Genomic DNA, 22,569 nt, shown 5'->3' with positions numbered 1-22,569 from the left:
AACCTTCTTGTCATGGGTTATTACTGGCAACGAGAGCTGGATTTACAGTTATGAGCCAGAGGCAAAGCAACAATCATACCAGTGGAAGAGCCGGGGCTCTCCAAGACCCGAAAAGGTGAGACAGGTGAAGAGCAAAGTGAACAGCATGATCGTCATTTTCTTTGATACCAAGGGAGTTGTGCACAAAGAATTCGTCCCATCCAACCAAACAGTGAATTTCACGTACTACTGTAATGTTTTGCAGCGGCTCTGTGAAAACATGCAGCGATGACAGCCTGAAATTTGGCGTCAAGTGAACTGGCTGCTTCATTACAACAATGTGCCCCATCACACTTCCTTGCTTACCAGGATCTTTTTGGCAAAAAACAACATCGCGGTTGTGCCCCACCCACTGTACTCGCTAGATTTGGCACCTTGCAACTTTGCCCTATTCCCAAAACTGAAACTCAAGTTGAAAGGCCATCGGTTCGACAATCTAGAGAGGAATCAAGAAGCATCGCTGGTGGTGATAAACACCCTCAAAGAACAGGACTTCCAGAGAACGTTTGACCATTGGCAGAAGTATTGGGGCCAGTGTGTACATGCAGATAGGAAGTACTTCGAGGGTGATGGTGAACATTAGTCCAAAGGTAAGGTTTTCAACAGATGGCGGCACCAGTCCTGAAAATTTTGGATAGCACCTCGTAGTTTCACATCAAAGTAACTGATACAAATACAGAACTTGTGAATGTAGCCTCCATGGCCACCTCTCATCAGAAGTGACAATATGCACACTTGAAGTGAAAAGCTGTAACAGCATTAAAATTTATTATACACCTTTCTCAAAACAATTTACAATGCCTTATATAGTTTAAAAAACCAAGACACCACCAGCATGATCCATATAGTACAGACCAACAGCCTATACTGACATGAAGGAAAAGAAAGTGGAAAAATTTTGCTTCACATTTGAATAAATACATAGCTAATGTTTTGTGAATTCCAGGATCATCAGGGAAAGAGCCCCTCACTTAGAACTGCACTTATTGATGAAAAGTCATCTCCATATTTAGATATCATAATTTCTACAATAATAACCTAACTTGAATTGATATGGCATTTCACCACAACACTTTTTATTTGTTATAGTGTCTTGAATGTTGACAGCATTTCTTTTTCATTTACCCAATATAAGTTTCATCAGAGTATAAGTGACATTACAGTCATGCACAATACCTGTGTTTAACCACATAACACATTTGGACACAAATATAGAAACACTGCAAAGAATGCATAACTGAACATAAATTCAGGTTCTACACAAGCCTGAAGGTTGTATTGTTGTATTTGACCATGAATGTGAATGTGTTCAATACATTGCAAGTGTCACTCACAGTCAGAACAGTGTTCTACGTAGCTGTGAGTGCATTATGTCGAAACTAAGTGAATTTGAATGTGGAAAAATTAGTGCTTATATACAGGGTGCTTCCATAACTAAGGTAGCCAGAGAGTTTTCTGTTTCAAGAGACACCACATTGATGATTTACATCACCTACAGGAAAGCAGAGAAACATCATGCAAAAGTCACAACACAGACAAGAGTGGCTTGAGTGATAGTGACAGGTGGTCATTGAAGAGGACTGTGATGAAAAATAAGAGGATAGCACATGAAAAAGTCACTGCAGAACTGAACGTCACACTTATAAACCCTGTCAGTACCAAAACAACATGAAGTGAGCTCCACAAGCAGGGAATTTCAGGACAAGATGGAATTTCTAAGCCTCTCATCAGTGATGCAAATGCCCATAAAAAAACAAAGGAAGAATGTCATTTAGTCAGATGAGTCTTTTTGCATAATGTTTCTAACTTCTAGTCCAGTTTACAACCCAAGAATGAAACTTGGTCGGGGTTCAGTGATGATTTGGGCATCATATCATGGTATTCTATGAGACCCATGGTTACTACACAAGGTTGCATTACTGCCATGAATTATGTGACCATTTTGGCTAATCAGGTCCATCCCAATGGTGATGCTGTGTTCCAGGATGACAGAGCACCTGTTCACACAGCTTACATAATTCAGGACTGGTTGTTGTGAGCACAAGGATGAACTATTGCATCTCCTATTGCTGCCACAGTCCCCATATCTCAATATTATTGAGCCTTTGTGGACTAGTTTCAGAAAAGGGTGTGTGGTGTAACCGCCAGACACCACACTTGCTAGGTGGTAGCTTTAAATCGGCCGCGGTCCATTAGTACAGTGTCGCCACTGTGATCGCAGACCGAGCGCCACCACAAGGCAGGTCTCGAGAAACGGACTAGCACTCGCCCCAGTTGTACAGACGACGTAGCTAGCGATGCACACTGACGAAGCCTCGCTCATTTGCAGAACAGATAGTTAGAATAGCCTTCAGCTAAGTCAATGGCTACGACCTAGCAAGGCGCCATTAGCAGTATATTGTCTGAAACTATAGAGTCTCACTTGTATCGTCAATAGCAATGTAACAAGGATGGATTAAAGTTAAGTATTCCAGAAGCTACGTACTTTTCTTTATAGCATTCATTACATATCCTGTTTCAGACCTCACGCCATCCTGCTTTAGCTTAGCGCGTGCCTTTCGGCTTCCTCTCATTGTGTCTAGGCTGTCTTGTCTAGACAAAACAGGGTGCATGATCATTATCCACCTCCCTCATCACTACCTGAACTTGTCATTATTTTGCAGGAAGAATAATATAATATTCTCTTGAAAACCATTCACGAACTGTATTTATCCATTCTGAAATGACTGGAAGCTGTTTTGAATGGCAATGAGTTTTCCTACACCATATTAAGCATGGTAATACATTGTATTTTTGATGTTTCCATATTTTTGTCCATCTGTAGTATGCTGTAGTGGTTTTTCATACTACCCAACATATGCCAATAACAAAATGGATAATATTTGCTGTAAAGCAATTAGAGCACACAATAGTCTCCTCCTTTCACAGCAGCAAATACACACTGGAGTCTGTACACTTCACTATGATGTCTATAAAATATTCTTATAAACTCTACATGACAATAATAACATAAAGTAGACAATATAACTGCTTTTACTTTTCTTTATAGTTAACATCTAAAAGGTTACTATATACCTATAGCGTTGAAATGTTAATTATAGAATAGAAATATGGGGTGCAGTAACTCAGCTAAACTAAATATGCTAGTAGTCCTGCATAAACAGTCTGTGGGAATAACCTATGGGGCTGAATCTACAGTATCTTGCTTAAGAGTATTCCCAAAAGTTAATATATTTACTGTAACTTACATGTGTCTAATAAGAGTAAATCTTATCAGAATCCCAACTGCATCAAGGGGTTATATGCCACTGAACTGTCAGTTGAGTGCTCCTTTGCCATTATCAAGTAGTAACTAACTGTCATGTGGTTTCTGCTCTCACTCTTTTATGGCTGTGGTGCTGGACATGACATCACTGCTGTCAAGTATACTGTTATATAAGACAATGTTTCCATCTCAAATCTGCCATACCCACTTTAATCTCACAATGGCCAGGTGAGAAACCACTCACTCATTTTTATCAAGGATGTTATCAGGTATATTGATCACTATTACTTTTAAGTACATTGTCCCAGAAACTGTTACCTTTGTGCTGACAGTGTCTTTGAATGCACTTTGGTGTTCATTTTCCACTGCATGTTCAGCTACCATCAATTTCTTTGGATGGCATTGTTGAAGATGATTAACCAATGCCACATTAAAAATTAGAGGTATTTTCCACCACTTCTAGTATTACTATCATGGTGATGATAGTAATCTACTACACATATTTGCCTGCTGACTCACAAAGAATGTATAGTTAGACATAAGAGGTAGCTTAAGGCTCTGATCTTGATATGTGGAATAAATGAATAAATTTGGTGCAGCAAATGCAAGACAGAAACATAGCACCAACCACACAGCAGTCAATTTGTACTTAACAATGGTGTAGGAGTGCTCTGCTAAAAGCTTATGGCTGTATAACCATTTGATCCAACTAGAAGTCTGAGAAGATTTTATTAAGAGCAATTTTTTTGTCCCAAACATTGAAGCCAAATATACACTCTAATCTACACCAATACAACACAATAACAACCAAAGAGAAACGTCATATTAATAGTTACAGTACATCACTGTACAGGAAGAGGTCACTTAGTTGGGGCGGCAGACATATAGTCCAGTGATATTTTAAATCATTCACAACTGAAGCTGTAAATTTATCTTAGAGCAACTAATTATCAGTAATCCTTTTCACACCCTTGAATAGAATTATTATGTCATATAATACAAAAAAATCATGCAAGTAATTGGTGAATTTTAGTAATACAGGGAGTACGTAAAGTCTGGGAACACATTCAATTATATATTGCACAAGAACCGAACATTGTACAGATATCATACATATGTCATTTTGAAGAGAAACCATGACAGTTTTTTTAATTTTTTTTTATTTTTATTTCATGTATACCGCCAGTGTGGTTTGGTAATTTGCTGATAGTAAGCACTAGTCGCAAACATGGCTTTTAGGTGCGGAGCGAGCTTTCTATGTGCTGGAGTTCGACAAAAACATGTGTGCTACAGCTGTTCAACAGATGTTTAGAACCAAGTATGGTAAGAAGCCATCAACAAGAAGGCCATTTACCACTGGCAAAACAAATTCATTGTGACGGGTTGCTTGTGACCAGCAAAGAGAAGTGGACCTCCCAATGTGAGTGAAGTGAATGTGGAGCTCATACGAGAGACATTCATAAGAAGTCAAAAGAAATCAGTGTGTCATGTATCCTGTGAACTCGAAATGGCTCCAATGACAGTGTGGAAAGTGCAGCGACAGAAGCTGACTATGAAACCATTGAGATTGGAGATAGTTTAGAAGCCCAATGATGACGACAAAGACAAGCATTTTGGTTTTGTTCACAGTTGCAACAATTGAATGAGGATGGGGATGGCATTGTTGATCACTTAATTTTTAGTGATGAAACCACTTTTTACACTAATGGGGAAAGTGAACAGGCATAATTGTTGAATCTGGGGTACAAAGCATCCACACAAATGCATTGAATTTGAGCATGATTCTCCAAATATAAATGTTTTTTGTATTTTGTCACATCGAAAACTATATGGGCCATTCTTCTTTGCTGAGAACACTGTCACTAGATACTCCTGCTTGGACATGTTGCAGCAATGGCTGATGCCTCAAATACAATCGGACTCTCTGTTCATCTTCCGGCAGGATGCAGCTACACTCCATTTTCATCGTAAACTTCATGAGTACTTTAACATGGAGCTGCCGCATCGATGGATTGGCTGTGCTACAGAATGGGACAGCTGCTTCATGAAATCGCCTTCCTGATCACCAGATCTCACTCCATGTGACTTTTTTCTGTGGGGACACATTAAAGATTTGGTGCATTTACTACCTCTACCATGTAATGTAGCAGAGCTCCGGGAGGGAATACGGAAAGCGACTGCCACAGTCGATGATGACGTGCCAGGACAGGTATTACAAGAATTCGATTACCGTATTGATGTTTGCCGGGTCGCTCATGGTTCACATATCGAATTTTTGTAAAAAAGAACTTTCAGAGTTTCTCTTAAAAATGCATTATGTATGACATCCATACAATGTTTAGTTGTTGTGCAATATATAACTGAAAGTGTTCCCGGACTTTATGTACACCAGGTATGTCTTTCTCTTACTCTGTCTTTAAAAAATATCATGTGCTTTCAGAGAAGGAAAGAACAAAGATAAAATTTATGTAAACCGAAAACTAATCTTTAGTTTAAAAAATATTCAGAAAAATTAAACTGCAATGTATTAAAAAACTGCAATATTTGCTACCTTTTGGTATATACAAAAACAAATGTTACTAAATAAAATGTTGTTATACAGTGAATGGTCAAATTTATAGGAAGACATTGTGATACAGTGCCAAATTCCATCTGAACAGCTAAGCTGCATGCATGACTGAGCGCCTAAGAATAGGGCTATGACCTCTAAACTATACACAAATACAAACAAGTATAAATAAATAAAATGAAAAACCTAACTGTGAAACTTCTGTTCCAAAACAAATATTGTGACATCTATCAGTCATCAGCTGCCAAAGCTTGTATGGTGCATTTGTTCCCATACGGTGATCAAATTATGGGCTCCTGACACCTATATTCAAATCAGCAGCAATCTGACACAATTGGTTGCCAGTTACGCCATACAGATCTGTGGAAGTGAAGCGACCGCTGTTCATCAAACACCCTCTGACATCCTGTGCAGCAGTTTGCATGTGGAAACATTCTCCCTGTAATATTCAAGACCCAGACTAGACACTGTTTATCTCAGAAACCCAAATACATGTGTAATCTCCAATATGCTGTGATCCACGCATCTTGCACCAACTGTCATCCCACATTCAAAGACAGTTAACTACCAACATGCTGCCACATTCATTACACACAAGTCTGTAACAGATTTCTCAGATATTGTATCTGTGGTGTCACCGCCAGACACCACACTTGCTAGGTGGTAGCTTTAAATCGGCCGCGGTCCATTAGTACATGTCGGACCCGCGTGTCGCCACTGTCAGTGATCGCAGACCGAGCGCCACCACATGGCAGGTCTCGAGAGACTTACTAGCACTCGCCCCAGTTGTACGGACGACTTAGCTAGCGATGCAACACTGACGAAGCCTCGCTTATTTGCAGAGAAGATAGTTAGAATAGCCTTCAGCTAAGTCAATGGCTACGACCTAGCAAGGCGCCATAGCAATTGATAGTTATCGTATGAAGCATGTCTCATCAAGAACGATGTATACAAATGATGGATTAAAGTTAAGTATTCCAGAAGCTACGTATTTTTCTTTATAGCATTCATTACGTATCCTGTTTCAGACCTCACGCCATCCTGCGTGAGTTTAAGCGCGTGCCTTTCGGTTACCCGTCACTGTGGACTGGCTGTCTTGTCAGTCCACAACAGTATCTAAACTTGTGCCATAAACAACATTTCACCAAACACCTGAGCATCACATGGAGCATGTGCTTCAAATGTAACAATTCTAACCACGACTTCTGGCTGCCCAGTTTGATTATTTTTACTATCATTATTACTGTTAGTGGCATATTAATAAAGTATAAGTGGAAGAGGTTCAGTCACAATCTTAGATCAGTCAGAGTTTTAAATGACATCACTGTATTACTACTGTTAATAATAATAATAATAATAATACAGTATCAAACAATAAACACCAGATATTGCAGCAAGCATATTATTAAAGATCCCAATACCACAACAGATAAATGCAGACTTTGCAAACAACAAATAGAAACAGTAGACCACATCACAAGCGCATGTACAATATTAGCAAATACAGAATACCCCAGAAGACATGACAATGTAGCAAAAATAATTCACCAACAACTTGCCATACAATATAAACTAATAAAACAACACGTTCCCACATACAAGTATACACCACAAAATGTACTGGAGAATGATGAATACAAATTATACTGGAAAAGAACCATTATAACAGATAAAACAACACCACATAACAAACCTGACATCATAGTCACCAATAAAAAGAAGAAATTAACACAACTAATCGAAATATCCATACCCAATACAACAAATATACAAAAGAAAACAGAAGAAAAAATTGAAAAATACATCCAACTGGCTGAGGAAGTCAAGGACATGTGGCATCAGGATAAAGTTGGCATTATACCAATTATACTATCAACTACAGGAGTCATACCAAACAATATCCACCAGTACATCAATGCAATACAGCTACATCCAAACTTATATATACAATTACAGAAATCCGTAATTATTGATACATGTTCAATTCCCCGAAAGTTCCTAAATGCAATATAACATTTACCGTACAGTTAAAAGGAAGTGACTCTTGATCAAGGTCCACGTCACTTTCCATTTTTAACCAGACTTAACATCTGAGAAAGTAAAGAAATAATAATAATAATAACGTCAAATTCTGCCCAACTGGCTTGTTAGATCATCAGAATCCTCAGCTGGTTGGAGAGCCCAGCCCACAAAGCTCAAAATGGTCTAAATTGGGGAGAGATCTGGTGACCTTGCTGGCTAAGGTCAGGTTTTGCAAGCACAAATACAAGCAGCAGAAGCTCTTCTTGTGTAAGGGTACGCATTATATTGCTCAGATGTAAGCCCAGTATGTCTTGCCATGAAGGACAACTAAACAGGGTGTAGAATATCACTGATGTACTGCTGTACTGTAAGGCTGCCACGAATGACAACTGAAGGGTCTTGGAATGAATGCCTGGTTGTCAGGCTGTATGGTGGGCAACAGTCTGTTTGGTGACTCACTGGTGTCTGAGGTGTCTCCATTCATGTCTTCACTGATCATTTGGGCCCCATTCGAAGTCGGATGCATCACTGAAGACAATTCTACTCCAGTCAATGGGATATTAGGACAAAGATGTGTCCGGAGGTGTACCGGACAGTGTGGTATACCAACCTAACTGTTACCCACCATGCAGACCATAAACTAGAAGAGATGGTCTGGGGTGAAATTTCTTTTCATAGCAAGACCCCTTTGGTCATCATCTGTAGCACCTTCACAGCACAGCAGTATGACAATGATATTCTACACCCCGTTTTGTTGCCCTTCATGGCAAGCCATCCTGGACTTACATTTCAGTAAGATAATGCCTGCCTGTACATGGCGAGAGTTTCTACTACTTGTCTTTGTGCTTGCCAAACCCCACCTTGCCCAGCAAGGTGATGGATCTCTCCCCAATTGAGAGAATTTGGAGCTTTATTGGCAGGACTCTCCACCCAGCTCAGGATTTTGCTGGTCTAGCATACCAATTGGACAGAATTTGGCACAATGTCCCTCAGGAGGACATTCAGCAACTGTATCAATAATGGCAACCCAAATTACTGCTTGAGTAATGGCCAGAGGTGGAGCAATGTATTATTGATTAGCTCAATTTGAGAAGCTCTTTCTGTTGAATAAATCATGAAAATTTTTCTGAGATTGTAATCATTTGTTTGTCTGTGCATATACATCACATCTACTGATTTCTATCCATTTTGGATAATTCCTTTGTGGTGTGTCCTTTTTTTCATCCTAGAGTGTATATATGTGGTAGCAAATAATGCTTTGCTACAAAATTTGTGCTAGAAATAGAAAACAACACATTTTGAAAGCTATTTTTAGTATCTGCCTAAATATAACATCTTGCAAGCTCAAAGTACATATTCATGCAATTGGTAAGTTTAATGCTGTTACTGGGCCAGTTACTGTATGCAAAGTTATGTGTTCAAGTGACTTTAAATGCGGCAGCTCCCTCCTCTCATTATTTATATCATTTGACAATAACATCACATACAGCCAATACAGTTTTAGGACTTTTGCAGTTTTTTGAAAGCACTCGTGGCTAAAGCTACACGGAGCTATTTACATGATTAAATGCTTATTACTTTTCAAATACTCATCAAAATTGTATTATAAAGTGTGTATCTCTACTGATATAACAAAAATGGTTCAAATGGCTCTGAGCACTATGGGACTTAATATCTGAGGTCATCAGTCCCCTACTGATATAACACTGGCATTTCTGAGAATGTTTCATTCATGTCAATGCTTTGCATTGTTTACTTTGTTGAGTTTAAAATCATTATTATTTTTATGCAAAAATAGTCAAATATGTGGTGAAGTTTAGTAAAGAAGCTTTTTGTTAACTGACTTACCCTCTTCTTCATATAAATTATGATCTCCTGCAACCACTGACAGGGTCTTAGTGCCTAACTTGTGAACACAGTGTGCTGCTGTAATGACCCAGTATTCTGCTAACACAGCTCCTCCACAAACATGCCTTGCAGTCCAGCCAGTAACCAGCTGAATGGACACCTGCCATGGAAACTGTCCTGAAACAAGCATTACACAGGAAAAATATAGCCCTTTTTTGTTGCAGTAAAAGGAAAACAGACTAGGTCTGTAACAATTCATTAAGTTATGGCTGTAAAAAGAGAGGCAAAGTGCAAAATGCATGAATGTGCGAATTTGAGAAACAGTTTAAGTTGTTCTGTAAAGCAAAACAAAACAGAACTTTACTACACTTTTCCAATGTAAATTAAAGGTGTAGTCCAGTCAGGAAGATATTTGGATCACATCAATGTATGTAACTTCAGTCTACAACATGTGTAATATAATTACTAGAACCAGTACTGATGTGCTGCAAACACAGCATAACAATACCTAAAATTCTTCTATTATTTTTGTGCCTTCATTGTCATAAAAAAAACGCCACCAAAACTCTTATTTTATAATAACTTAAATGAAAATGTTTGATTTAGCTGAAATTTACAGTTTTTAGTGAATTTCAGTGATTCATCTTTTCAAATGATTTTTTTCTCTAGTGTAGAACTGCTATTGCTACCACATAAGATGCACAGTTTGTATAAAACATGAGAAAATTTAAAGCTTTTTATCATGATATCAAATGTTGTTTCTATACGTTTGCTGACACTTTTGGTAGGGAAGGAGATTACATTACTGCAACTGTTCTAAGAAACATTCAGTGATTCTAGTATGCTATTTATATACAGCAGTTGAGAGATTTCCATCAAATTTGACAATGATTTCAGCAGTAAATGGAAATATTAAAACAGGTAGGCCCAAAAGTTTTGTCTCAAGTACAGATAGTGTTGAGGATCAGTGGACAAAGTTCAAAACCATCGTACAATATGCGTTAGATAAGTACGTGCCAAGCAAGATCGTAAGAGATGGAAAAGAGCCACAGTGGTACAACAACCGAGCTAGAAAACTGCTGCGGAAGCAAAGGGAACTTCACAGCAAACATAAAAATAGCCAAAGCCTTGCAGACAAACAAAAATTACGCGAAGCGAAATGTAGTGCGAAGAGGGCTATGCGAGAGGCGTTCAATGAATTTGAAAGTAAAGTTCTGTGTACTGACTTGGCAGAAAATCTTAAGAAATTTTGGTCTTATGTCAAAGCGGTAGGTGGATCAAAACAAAATGTCCAGACACTCTGTGACCAAAATGGTACTGAAACAGAGGATGACAGACTAAAGGCCGAAATACTAAACGTCTTTTTCCAAAGCTGTTTCACAGAGGAAGACTGCACTGTAGTTCCTTCTCTAGATTGTCGCACAGATGACAAAATGGTAGATATCGAAATAGACGACAGAGGGATAGAGAAACAATTAAAATCGCTCAAAAGAGGAAAGGCCGCTGGACCTGATGGGATACAAGTTCAATTTTACACAGAGTACGCGAAGTAACTTGCCCCCCTTCTTGCAGCGGTGTACCATGGCTCTCTAGAAGAGCGTAACGTTCAAAAGGATTGGAAAAGGGCACAGGTCATCCCCGTTTTCAAGAAGGGACGTGGAACACATGTGCAGAACTATAGACCTATATCTCTAACGTTGATCAGTTGTAGCATTTTGGAACACGTATTATGTTCGAGTATAATGACTTTTCTGGAGACTAGAAATCTACTCTGTAGGAATCAGCATGGGTTTCGAAAACGACGGTCGTGTGAAACCCAGTTCGCACTATTCGTCCACGAGACTCATTGTCAGAGGGCCATAGACAAGGGTTCACAGGTAGATACCGTGTTTCTTGACTTCCGCAAGGTGTTCGATACAGTTCCCCACAGTCGTTTAATGAAAAAAGTAAGAGTGTATGGACTATCAGACCAATTGTTTGATTGGATTGAAGAGTTCCTAGATAACAGAACACAGCATGTCATTCTCAATGGAGAGAAGTCTTCCGAAGTAAGAGTCATTTCAGGTGTGCCACAGGGGAGTGTCATAGGACCGTTGCTATTCACAATAAACATAAATGACCTTGTGGATGACATCCAAAGTTCACTGAGGCTTTTTGCAGATGATGCAGTGGTGTATCGAGAGGTTGTAACAATGGAAAATTGTACTGAAATGCAGGAGGATCTGCAGCGAATTGACGCATGGTGCAGGGAATGGCAATTGAATCTCAATGTAGACAAGTGTAATGTGCTGTGAATATATAGAAAGAAAGATCCTTTATCATTTAGCTACAAAATAGCAGGTCAGCAACTGGAAGCAGTTAACTTCATAAATTATCTGGGAGTACGCATTAGGAGTGATTTAAAATGGAATGATCATATAAAGTTGGTCGTCGGTAAAGCAGATGTCAGACTGAGATTCATTGGAAGAATCCTAAGGAAATGCAATCCGAAAACAAAGGAAGTAGGTTACAGTACGCTTGTTCGCCCACTGCTTGAATACTGCTCAGCAGTGTGCGATCCGTACCAGATAGGGTTGATAGAAGAGATAGAGAAGATCCAATGGAGAGCAGCGCGCTTTGTTACAGGATCATTTAGTAATCGCGAAAGCGTTACGGAGATGATAGATAAACTCCAGTGGAAGACTATGCAGGAGAGACGCTCAGTAGCTCGGTACGGGCTTTTGTTAAAGTTTCGAGAACATACCTTCACCGAAGAGTCAAGCAGTATATTGCTCCCTCCTACGTATATCTCGCGAAGAGATTAGAGCCCACACAGAAGCATACTGACAGTCCTTTCCACGAACAATACGAGACTGGAATAGAAGGGAGAACCGATAGAGGTACTCAAGGTACCCTCCGCCACACACCATCAGGTGGCTTGCAGAGTATGGATGTAGATAGTAACAAACTGTGTTACTATATTTTATTAAAATGTTTCTTCACTTTATACTTTTGTAGTAAACGAACTTAACCTCATCTCATTCTGTTGTATTGGCATTTTAATCATGTACAGGGAATATCATCTTTTGTGGAAAATATTTAGTATCACAACATAACATTTAGCTAATTCAGTAACGTTTGTACATCACTTACATGGGTTTCTTTGATAAATTGCATATTGGTATCATTAGTCATTGGTTTTTTATTAAGTAAAACTGCATAAGTTCACGAAGACACAATTTTTCGTTCAGTAACTACCACTAAATTGCTAGAAAAAAAAATCATCATAATGGACAAGTGTGTTAACTGCCACAGAGTAGTGAGGTATGGTCAACAGTGTGAAGACTGCCTAAGCTTATTTCATGCTGCATACTGTAAAGTACCCAACTAGGACAGAGATGTAACTAGCCTTTGGCACTGCAGTAGTTGTGCCTATTGCTTGACAATTATGGAGAAAGACGCAGCTGGTTTAAGGTTCAAGCCATACAACCAGCTGCTTGGGGCACCAAGTTGAGAGAGTATCTGAGGTGCCAAAGTGCAAAATTTGTATACTAGGTGTTATCATGATTAGTAGCAAAAACTGACACAGGTGGAACCATTTGAAGGAGGTGGGCTTTGCAAATGTATGTCGCTTGTGTAGGGAAGTGTTCTCAAATCAGTCCTGGAAAAAGAGCAGTTGGTCTCGAAACTCTTAAGCTGACCTAGGAGTAGCACAGGCAGAACTAGAACAGTTGAGAGTTGCAACTGTCAGCAGCAAAATTATAAATACATTAGTTAAGTGCACTGTGGTCAAACCTGCCAGATCAGGCAGGAGGTTCAAACGGTACTGTACGTCTGCTTTCTTTGATCTAGGTGTCTTCAGCAGCTTCACTGCTCTGAAGACTGTAGAAAACACTCTGGCAAAACAAGGAAGTGAAAGATAAGATTAGTACAGTCAGATGCGTAATAAGACCTTTTGGTCTTATTACACATCTGACTGTACTAATCTTCCAATACTCCTTCTGCAACAGTCATGGGAGCTGAATATCAAGGTAATATAAAACTCACTGGCTTTAAGTTAGCTTTGTTTTCAGATTTTTTTCTGGTGCCAGTGGTGCCAACTTACTCACATAGACGCTCTGCACAGGTTGTTTTCAAGTGTGATTTGGAAGTAGCACAATTAATAAAATACTCAGAATCAAACACACTCGGCCAACAAAGAAACCTGTAGATCTAAACAGTTAACATTATACAGGGTGTTTCAAAAATGACCGGTATATCTGAAACGCAATAAAAACTAAATGAGCAGCGATAGAAATGCACCGCTTGTTGCAATATGCTTGGGACAACAGTACATTTTCAGGCAGACAAACTTTCGAAAGTACAGTAGTTACAATTTTCAACAACAGATGGCGCTGCGGTCTGGGAAACTCTATAGTACGATATTTTCCACATATCCACCATGCGTAGCAATAATATGGCGTAGTCTCTGAATGAAATTACCCGAAATCTTTGACAACGTGTCTGGCGGAATGGCTTCACATGCAGATGAGATGTACTGCTTCAGCTGTTCAATTGTTTCTGGATTCTGGCGGTACACCTGGTCTTTCAAGTGTCCCCACAGAAAGACGTCACAGGGGTTCATGTCTGGCGAATAGGGAGGCCAATCCACGCCGCCTCCTGTATGTTTCGGATAGCCCAAAGCAATCACACGATCATCGAAATATTCATTCAGGAAATTAAAGACGTCGGCCGTGCGATGTGGCCGGGCACCATCTTGCATAAACCACGAGGTGTTCGCAGTGTCATCTAAGGCAGTTTGTACCGCCACAAATTCATGAAGACTGTCCAGATAGCCTGATGCAGTAATCGTTTCGGATCTGAAAAATGGGCCAATGATTCCTTTGGAAGAAATGGCGGCCCAGACCAGTACTTTTTGAGGATGCAGGGACGATGGGACTGCAACATGGGGCTTTTCGGTTCCCCATATGCGCCAGTTCTGTTTACTGATGAAGCCGTCCAGGTAAAAATAAGCTTCGTCAGTAAACCAAATGTTGCCCACATGCATATCGCCGTCATCAATCCTGTGTACTATATCGTTAGCGAATGTCTCTCGTGCAGCAATGGTAGCGGCGCTGAGGGTTTGCCGCGTTTGAATTTTGTATGGATAGAGGTGTAAACTCTGGCGCATGAGACGATACGTGGACGTTGGCGTCATTTGGACCGCAGCTGCAACACGGCGAACGGAAACCTGAGGCCACTGTTGGATCACCTGCTGCACTAGCTGCGCGTTGCCCTCTGTGGTTGCCGTACGTGGTCGCCCTACCTTTCCAGCACGTTCATCCGTCACGTTCCAAGTCCGTTGAAATTTTTCAAACAGATCCTTTATTGTATCACTTTTCGGTCCTTTGGTTACATTAAACCTCCGTTGAAAACTTCGTCTTGTTGCAACAACACTGTGTTCTAGGCGGTGGAATTCCAACACCAGAAAAATCCTCTGTTCTAAGGAATAAACCATGTTGTCTACAGCACACTTGCATGTTGTGAACAGCACACGCTTACAGCAGAAAGACGACGTACAGAATGGCGCACCCACAGACTGCGTTGTCTTCTATATCTTTCACATCACTTGCAGCGCCATCTGTTGTTGAAAATTGTAACTACTGTAATTTCGAAAGTTTGTCCGCCTGAAAATGTACTGTTGTCCCAAGCATATTGCAACAGACGGTGTATTTCTATCGCTGCTCGTTTAGTTTTTATTGCCGTTTCAAATATACCGGTCATTTTTGAAACACCCTGTACAAGGAGTTAACGTTATACAAGGAATGTGAATCACACACAAAACTGATCCATAAGTGATGCAACATCTGCAAAACTGCACATATAATACACAAAAATAAAGTGTTCATTAACTGCTATTAGTAAATGAATCACTCAGGAACAACGACAATAAGCATTATGATTACTACACGTGCATACAAAGTTGACACTCGTCGCGATGGCTGGTGGAAGCGACTGCAAAGGCATTTCCCATTTACAGTCACTCCCATCACCCACCGCGCCGAGTGTCCACTTTGTTTGCGCGAACAGTAAGTTATACCAAAAAAAAATAGAACACAAAAGCAGTTGATCTACAAAAGAACTCCACTATTTACAGTGTCCGCATCCTCGACGTTAAATTCGGAGGTCAGTCACTCCATGAATATCACGCAAGACAACATGCCAATTGTAGCATCCAGTAGACTCGTTCCTTAGATTTGTGACATAAAATGAAGCCAGATTAACGAGCTTATTAGGTGAAACTGTCTATGAAATAACACAGGAAAAAGGTTCTTTATGTTCTCGGCCTCTAATTTTGGAGGTCCGAAACTCAATAATTCTCACCCGTCGCAACATGCCACTTGCAACATGCCAACCGTGTGGCCGAGCGATTCTAGGCGCTTCAGTCTGGAACCGCGTGACCGCTACGGTCGCAGGTTCGAATCCTGCTTCGGGCACGGATGTGTGTCATGTCCTTAGTTTAGTTAGGTTTAAGTAGTTCTAAGTTGTAGGGGACTGATGACCTCAGGTGTTAAGTCCCATAGTGCTCAGAGCCATTTGAACCATTTGCACTTGAAACATCTGTACATCTGTAGTAGACAGCTTCTTTAGTTTTGTGACAAAAAATAATGGCAGATTCACGAACTGATTAGGGGAAACTGCCAAACAGGGAATTGAATATCACAGAAAATACATGCTTTGTGGCCTCGGCCCTTTCTTTCCCAGGTTTCTCTTAATTGGCTCATGAAATTGGCTCTTATGAAAGTTGCAAGTGGCATGTTGTGGTGGCTGATATTAATCGAGTTATGGACCTCCGAAGTTAGGCAAGAAAGCCAGGCAGCTAGTATTTTCTAGAGTATTCAGTTAACCTACCAGTTTCTCCTAATCGTCTCGTGAATCTTGCTTCATTTTTTTTGTCACAGAACTAAGGAAGGTATCAGATCAAGGTTTCAAATTGTTACAGGTGTCGCAGCGTTCATGTGTGGTCTGGCATTGTCATGTGAAGGACGGGGTGCTCCACGTGTGGACGAACTCTTAGAAATCGTGCTTTCAGTTTCCTGAGGGTCTACCAGTACCTAGCAGTAGCAGTAAGGTAGATAATGACGCAGTAATGCCATATCCCAAGAGAAAAATTGAAACACTTATCTTTGGCAGAATCTGAAGGCTGGAAGCACAGTTGACCAAGCACTGAATAAATACGCACCCATCAGAATAGTTCATAAGAGAGGGAACGTGCGTGGTATACGGCCTCTGTAAAGAAAGTTCTAAGGAAACAGGAACTACTGCACAACAGGCGCGAAACAAAGCATACGAGTAAGGATACTGAGATGCTGAATAAAACGCATCTGATTGTCAAATGGACAATGCATAAACGACTATGGAAGCGGAATATTTTCGGAAAGACCTTTCCCCCAACCCTGAAGAAATCACATCAGAAATCAACAAATATACGACACAATGTTAGTCCGGTATACAACTGTCGATGATACAACGACAAAGTAAAGTCGATAAAAAGTTGTAAAAACATAAACAACGTATACATGAACAGATATATAGAGTTAAATGTGCAAATGTCCTATAAAAATATAAACCTACAATCAGATACTGGTTGGCATTAACAAAACAACATATGGCCGATTCCCTTCCACATCCTTGAAACATTCCAATCTTGCACTCCGTTTCTAATGACCTGGCTGTCGACTGAAAGTTAAATCCTAATCTTCGTTCCTCCCTTCCTTCTCTCTCTCTCTCTCTCTCTCTCTCTCTCTCTCTCTCTCCCTCTCTCTCCCCCTCTATCCGTTCCCTACTAAAAACGAGGACCCCATGTCCCACAAGCTAATGAATCCATTAGCTTTTTATGTATTCATTCGTCTGCTGACACCTGAGAAGTATCTTTTCTTAACAGATGTTCGCAGTTCTTCTATATGCGGATTAAATGTCTTAACATGCGTTGTCTTTAATACTTGTTTTGTGTTACCTGTTTAATGGTTTCTGTTAGCGAAACAAACAAGAAAAATGTGTCTACAAGGTCTTTTTTTGTTTTATTATTGTATATTTAATTGTCGTTAGTTGTCACAATATTTGTAACTCTAAGGAAGACATTATGCTAATACGAAAATGAGAATGCAGTCAAAAGCGGACGCAGCTGAGCTAAATAATTTACCTGGTTCTGCACTCGCTCCACCAACAATACGACTCTCGTAGTACTGGTTGACGCCACAGGATACACTGTACCCGATCGGACTGCAAACAAAGTGTATACCGTCAAAAAATAATAAATAATGTTAAATAAATTGTAAGACATACACATTTACAGAATCCAGAGAGAAACAAGATTTTTTCCAGTTACCGAAGGCTCAATGGACTGTCTACGAAACGACAAGCAACAAACAGCACTACATTTGGAAATAACAGTAAACTGAGCAGACGCTGGAATTCAAACCAAGGTCAAGGGACATCTACATCAACAGCCCAATATCTTAAAGACTACACTGAAACAACAAGTTAGGAAATGAGCATTTTGCTCTACCCTTGAAACAACTGATAAACATAGGATAAAATAGAGAAACACTACGTGAAAGCCTTTGACAGAGTAAATAGGAGAATGTTGCGGGGAAATACTAGACAAGAATGACATACTACATCACTTACTGGAATTAATCCAAAAAATGTACCAAATCTGAAAAACAGCCATTGGTGGAAAAAGAATCTCAAAGTAACAACAAATTTAGACTTACGACAATGATGGTTTGTCTCCGATAGTTTTTGGTATTTCTGTTGATAATACTTTGAAAGAGCAAGCAATGACAAAATTTTTGCACATGTTGTGCAGAATACATGAGACAGGAGGAATGGCCTCATACTTCAGAACAATTTAATAATTGCAATTCCAGGCAGGCGATGACAGGTGTGAATACTACCGAACCCTCAATTTAATAGATCATGGCTGCAAAATATTAACACTATCTATAAAAGAATGAAAAAATTGGAAGAAGCTGACCTCGACGAAGATCACTTTGAGTTCTGGAGAAATGTAGAAACACGCTTGGCAATACTAACCTACATTTCATCTTAGAAGATTAGGTTAAAGGAAGGGAAACCTACATTTATAGCATTTGCAGATTTAGTGAAATCTTTTGAAAATGTCTACTAAACTCTACTCTCTGAAATTTTGAAGGTAGCAGGTATAAAATACAGGTAGCGAAGGGCTACTTACAACTTGTGCAGAAACCATACTACAGTTATAAGAGTCGGCGGACACGAAAGAAAAGCAGTAGTTTAAGAAGGGAATGAGACAGGATTGTAGCCTATCCCCGATGTCATTCAGTCTGTAAAGTGATCAAGTTGGAAAGGAAAACAAGGAGCAATTTGGAAATGGAGTTAAAGTTTAGGGAGAAGAAATAAAAACTTTGCAGTTTAACGATGATTCTGTAACTTTTTCAGAAACGGCAAGTTACTTGGAACAGCTTCTGAACGGAATGGATAGTATCTTGAACATGGATTACAGGATGAACATCAATAAAAGTAAAACAATGGTAATTGAATATAGTCGAATTAAATCAGGCGATGCTGACGGAATTAATTCAGGAAATGGGACACTGAAAGTAGTACACGTGTTTAGCTACTCGGGCAAAATAACTGGCGATGGCAGAAGTAGAGAAGATGCAAGTAAAATGCAGACTGACAAGAGCAAGAAAAGAAATTTCGAGAAAGAGGAATTTGTTAACATCTTTGATAAATTTATGTGTTAGGAAGTCCTTTCTAAAGGTTATCTGTCTGGAATGTAATCTGGTATGAATGTGAAACGTGGACAATAAGCAGTTCAGGCAAGAAGACAATGGAAGCTTTCGAAATGAGGTGCTAAAGAAGAATGCTGAAGATCAAATTGGTGGACCAAATAACTGACGAAGAGATATTAAATCGAACTGGAGATATTAAATCGAACTGGGGACAAAAAATTATGGAGCAACTTGACTAAAGGAACGTATCGACTTGGAATCGATTGATAGGACAAATCCTGGGAAGTCAAGGAATAATCAATTTGGTAATGGAGGCAACCGCGTGGGGTAAGAATTCTAGAGGGAGACCTAGGCAAGAATATAGCATGCAGGTTCAACTGGATGTTGGTTACAAATGATATTCAGAGACGAAGAGGCAGGCAAAGAATAGACGTGTGGAGAGCTGCATCGATCCAATCTTCCGACTGAAGACTACAAGAGCAAAGATGTGTTGAGAGAATGACTACGAGAAGTAGTCAACGGCAACGGCCGTGCCAAGGTGAATACACTAATTCTCGTTAGATCATGGAAGTGAAGCACCGTGAGGGCGTGACCAGTACGTGGATGGCTGACTATGTGAGTACGCCGCATGCTGTTAACAATGTTTTCTTTGCCTTTACAGAAGAGGCGACAGGAGGGGAGGTGGCGTGAAGTCCCTGGTCGTCAGCGTTTGCGCTAATGTCCTCGACGAATTTCCAGACTTCTCCTTAGTGTCTCATGAAGTGAGGGCAAGCGACACTTGATGGTGATCCGTCCGTAGAATGGGGACGTTAAGCTTGGGAGGGGGGGGGGGGGAGGGGGGCCATGGCTCTTGGTGCTCTTCGAGAGGAATAAGCGATGTGCTGGCACCAGATTTTACCTTCTCTCTTCTCCCATCATCTGAAACACAATACTACACTACACACATATTATTGTTATCTACAATCAACAGATAAACTTCCACACGTAACTCTCATAACTCGTGAAGAAAAGGTGCCTGCGGGCGCGGAGGATTGGAAAAACCTTCCCAAGTAGGCAGTTGAACCTGCTCTTCGGTGTATCCTAGCCATTCATGCCGTACGATTTTACTTTCTACTAAAAGAGTTACAAGTTTTTATCCACAATGATGATGAAACTGTGCAATGATAACACTCTTTGCTGATGACCAACTTCTTACAACTGATGGACAGGACACTCTTCAAAAAGCTATTTATAAATGAAATATAACTGCCGAGATACGTAATTTAACAATTTAGATGCAAAACATATCTTTTAAAGGTCAAGATGGGGTCCCAAGCAAAATTGTAATAAACAGTCAGAAAATAGAGAGGGTGAATGAATTCAGCTTCATGGACAATACCATATCATTCACAAAAGAAAAAGATGTACCGAAAAATAAGTAAAAAAATAAATAAAATCCTCAATTACTCTGCCCAGTCACATCAATATGACCGCCTATTAAAAGCCTGAATAACCACCTTTTGCAGCGCGAACTGCTGCGAGACCTACAGGAAGAAAATTAGTGAGGTCCTGGAAGCTACCGACAGGGATATGGAGCCATGCCGACCCCAGCGCCGTGACCAGCTGAGCTAGGTTCAGAATGGCTCTCAGCAGTATGGGACTTAACATCTGAGGTCATCAGTCCCCTAGAACTTATAACTACTTAAACCTAACTAACCTAAGGACATCACACACATCCATGCCCGAGGCAGGATTCGAACCTGCGACCGTAGCGGTCTCGCGGTTCCAGACTGAAGTGCCTAGAACCGCACGGCCACACCGGCCGGCGCTGAGCTAGGTTTCTCGGTTCAGGGTCCACGGGGCAAAACAACCGATCGTGGTGGTGCCACACAATCTCGATTGGGTTTAAATCCGAGAAGTTTGGTGGTCAGAGGGAATGGTAAACTCATCCTGGTGGTCTTCGAACCACGCGCGTACACTGTGAGCTGTGTGACACGTTGCATTGCCCTTCTGGTAGATTCTATCGTGCCGAGGAAAAACAAACTGCATATAAAGGCGAACATGCCGTCGAGGATAGATGCGTACTTGTGTTGATCCACTGTACCTTCCAGAATGACGAGATCACCCAGGAAATGCCACGAAAACATACCCCAGACCATAACTCTCCCTCCCCTGGCCTGGATCCTTACGACGTTTGTTGCAAGTTGTTTGCTTTCAAACGTTTCACGCTGATGGGGCATAAAACGTGATTCGTCTGAAAAGGCCACCTGTCGCCACTCAGTGGTCGTCCAGTTGCGGTATTTGCGTGCAGGTTTCGAGCCTTCGTCGCCGATGAACAGCAGTCACCGTGGGTGCATTAACAAGTCGCCTGCAGCGGAGGCCGGAATGCAGCAACGTTACCTGAACGGTCGTTGAGAAGACAATGTTGATAGCGCCTTGGTTCATCTGGGCGGTCAGTTGCTCAACAGTTGCACGTCCATTCGCCTGTACACATCCCCGCAGCCGTCGTTCACCACTGCCATTTACGGCCCGTGGTGAGCTATAATTGCATCGGAGCCGGTTTTTGGATAGTGCCATCTTGCCATGCTCGGTATACTTTAACCACGGCGGCATGTGAATCGGTTATCAACTTAGTCATTTCGGAAATACTTCCATCCTTGGCCTGACAGCCAATGACAATGCCCTTTTGGACGTGAGATAAATCGCTCCGTCCCTTGGACACGCTTAATCTATCTTCCACTGCTAATGCTGCCACCTGCCGCCACTGAGTGGTTATTGCCCGTTGATGTCCAACAAGGGCGGTGGTCACTTTACCGTGACTGGACAGTGGATATTAATGGAATTAAATATAGAGTACCGAATAAAAATTTGTGCAAAGAAACCCAAATTAAGTTCTACAAAACAATGGAAGTGCCGTCTATTCTTTGTGGCAGTGATACTAGGACAATAAAGGCTGAAAATGAAGGGAGACTACAAACTACGGAAATGAGGAATCTGATTGATGAGCAGTGCAACAATAAGAGCTAAGACATAAAAAGCGTAAATAAACATATCAAGGAGTACAGAAATAAACGAATTGCTAATGTTACGAGAATGAACGAAAATGGAAT

At 40.6% G+C, this 22,569-nt stretch overlaps 1 protein-coding gene across 1 annotated transcript in view; it reads right to left on the bottom strand.

The window, feature by feature from the left end:
• The window catches only part of LOC126470895 (trypsin-1-like), a 219,482-nt gene that overhangs the window by 75,042 nt on the left and 121,871 nt on the right, over nt 1-22,569 (bottom strand). Inside the window, exons 3-4 of the mRNA XM_050098919.1 lie at nt 17,905-17,984; nt 9,744-9,920 (exon numbers count right to left, since the gene is read on the bottom strand). Coding sequence (XP_049954876.1) covers nt 9,744-9,920; nt 17,905-17,984 — 257 coding nt within the window. The remainder of the gene's footprint in view (nt 1-9,743; nt 9,921-17,904; nt 17,985-22,569) is intronic.

Source organism: Schistocerca serialis, chromosome 3 (assembly GCF_023864345.2).
Source record: "Schistocerca serialis cubense isolate TAMUIC-IGC-003099 chromosome 3, iqSchSeri2.2, whole genome shotgun sequence".
Lineage (NCBI taxonomy): Eukaryota > Metazoa > Arthropoda > Insecta > Orthoptera > Acrididae > Schistocerca > Schistocerca serialis.
This window is presented reverse-complemented; position numbering and strand designations above follow the sequence as displayed.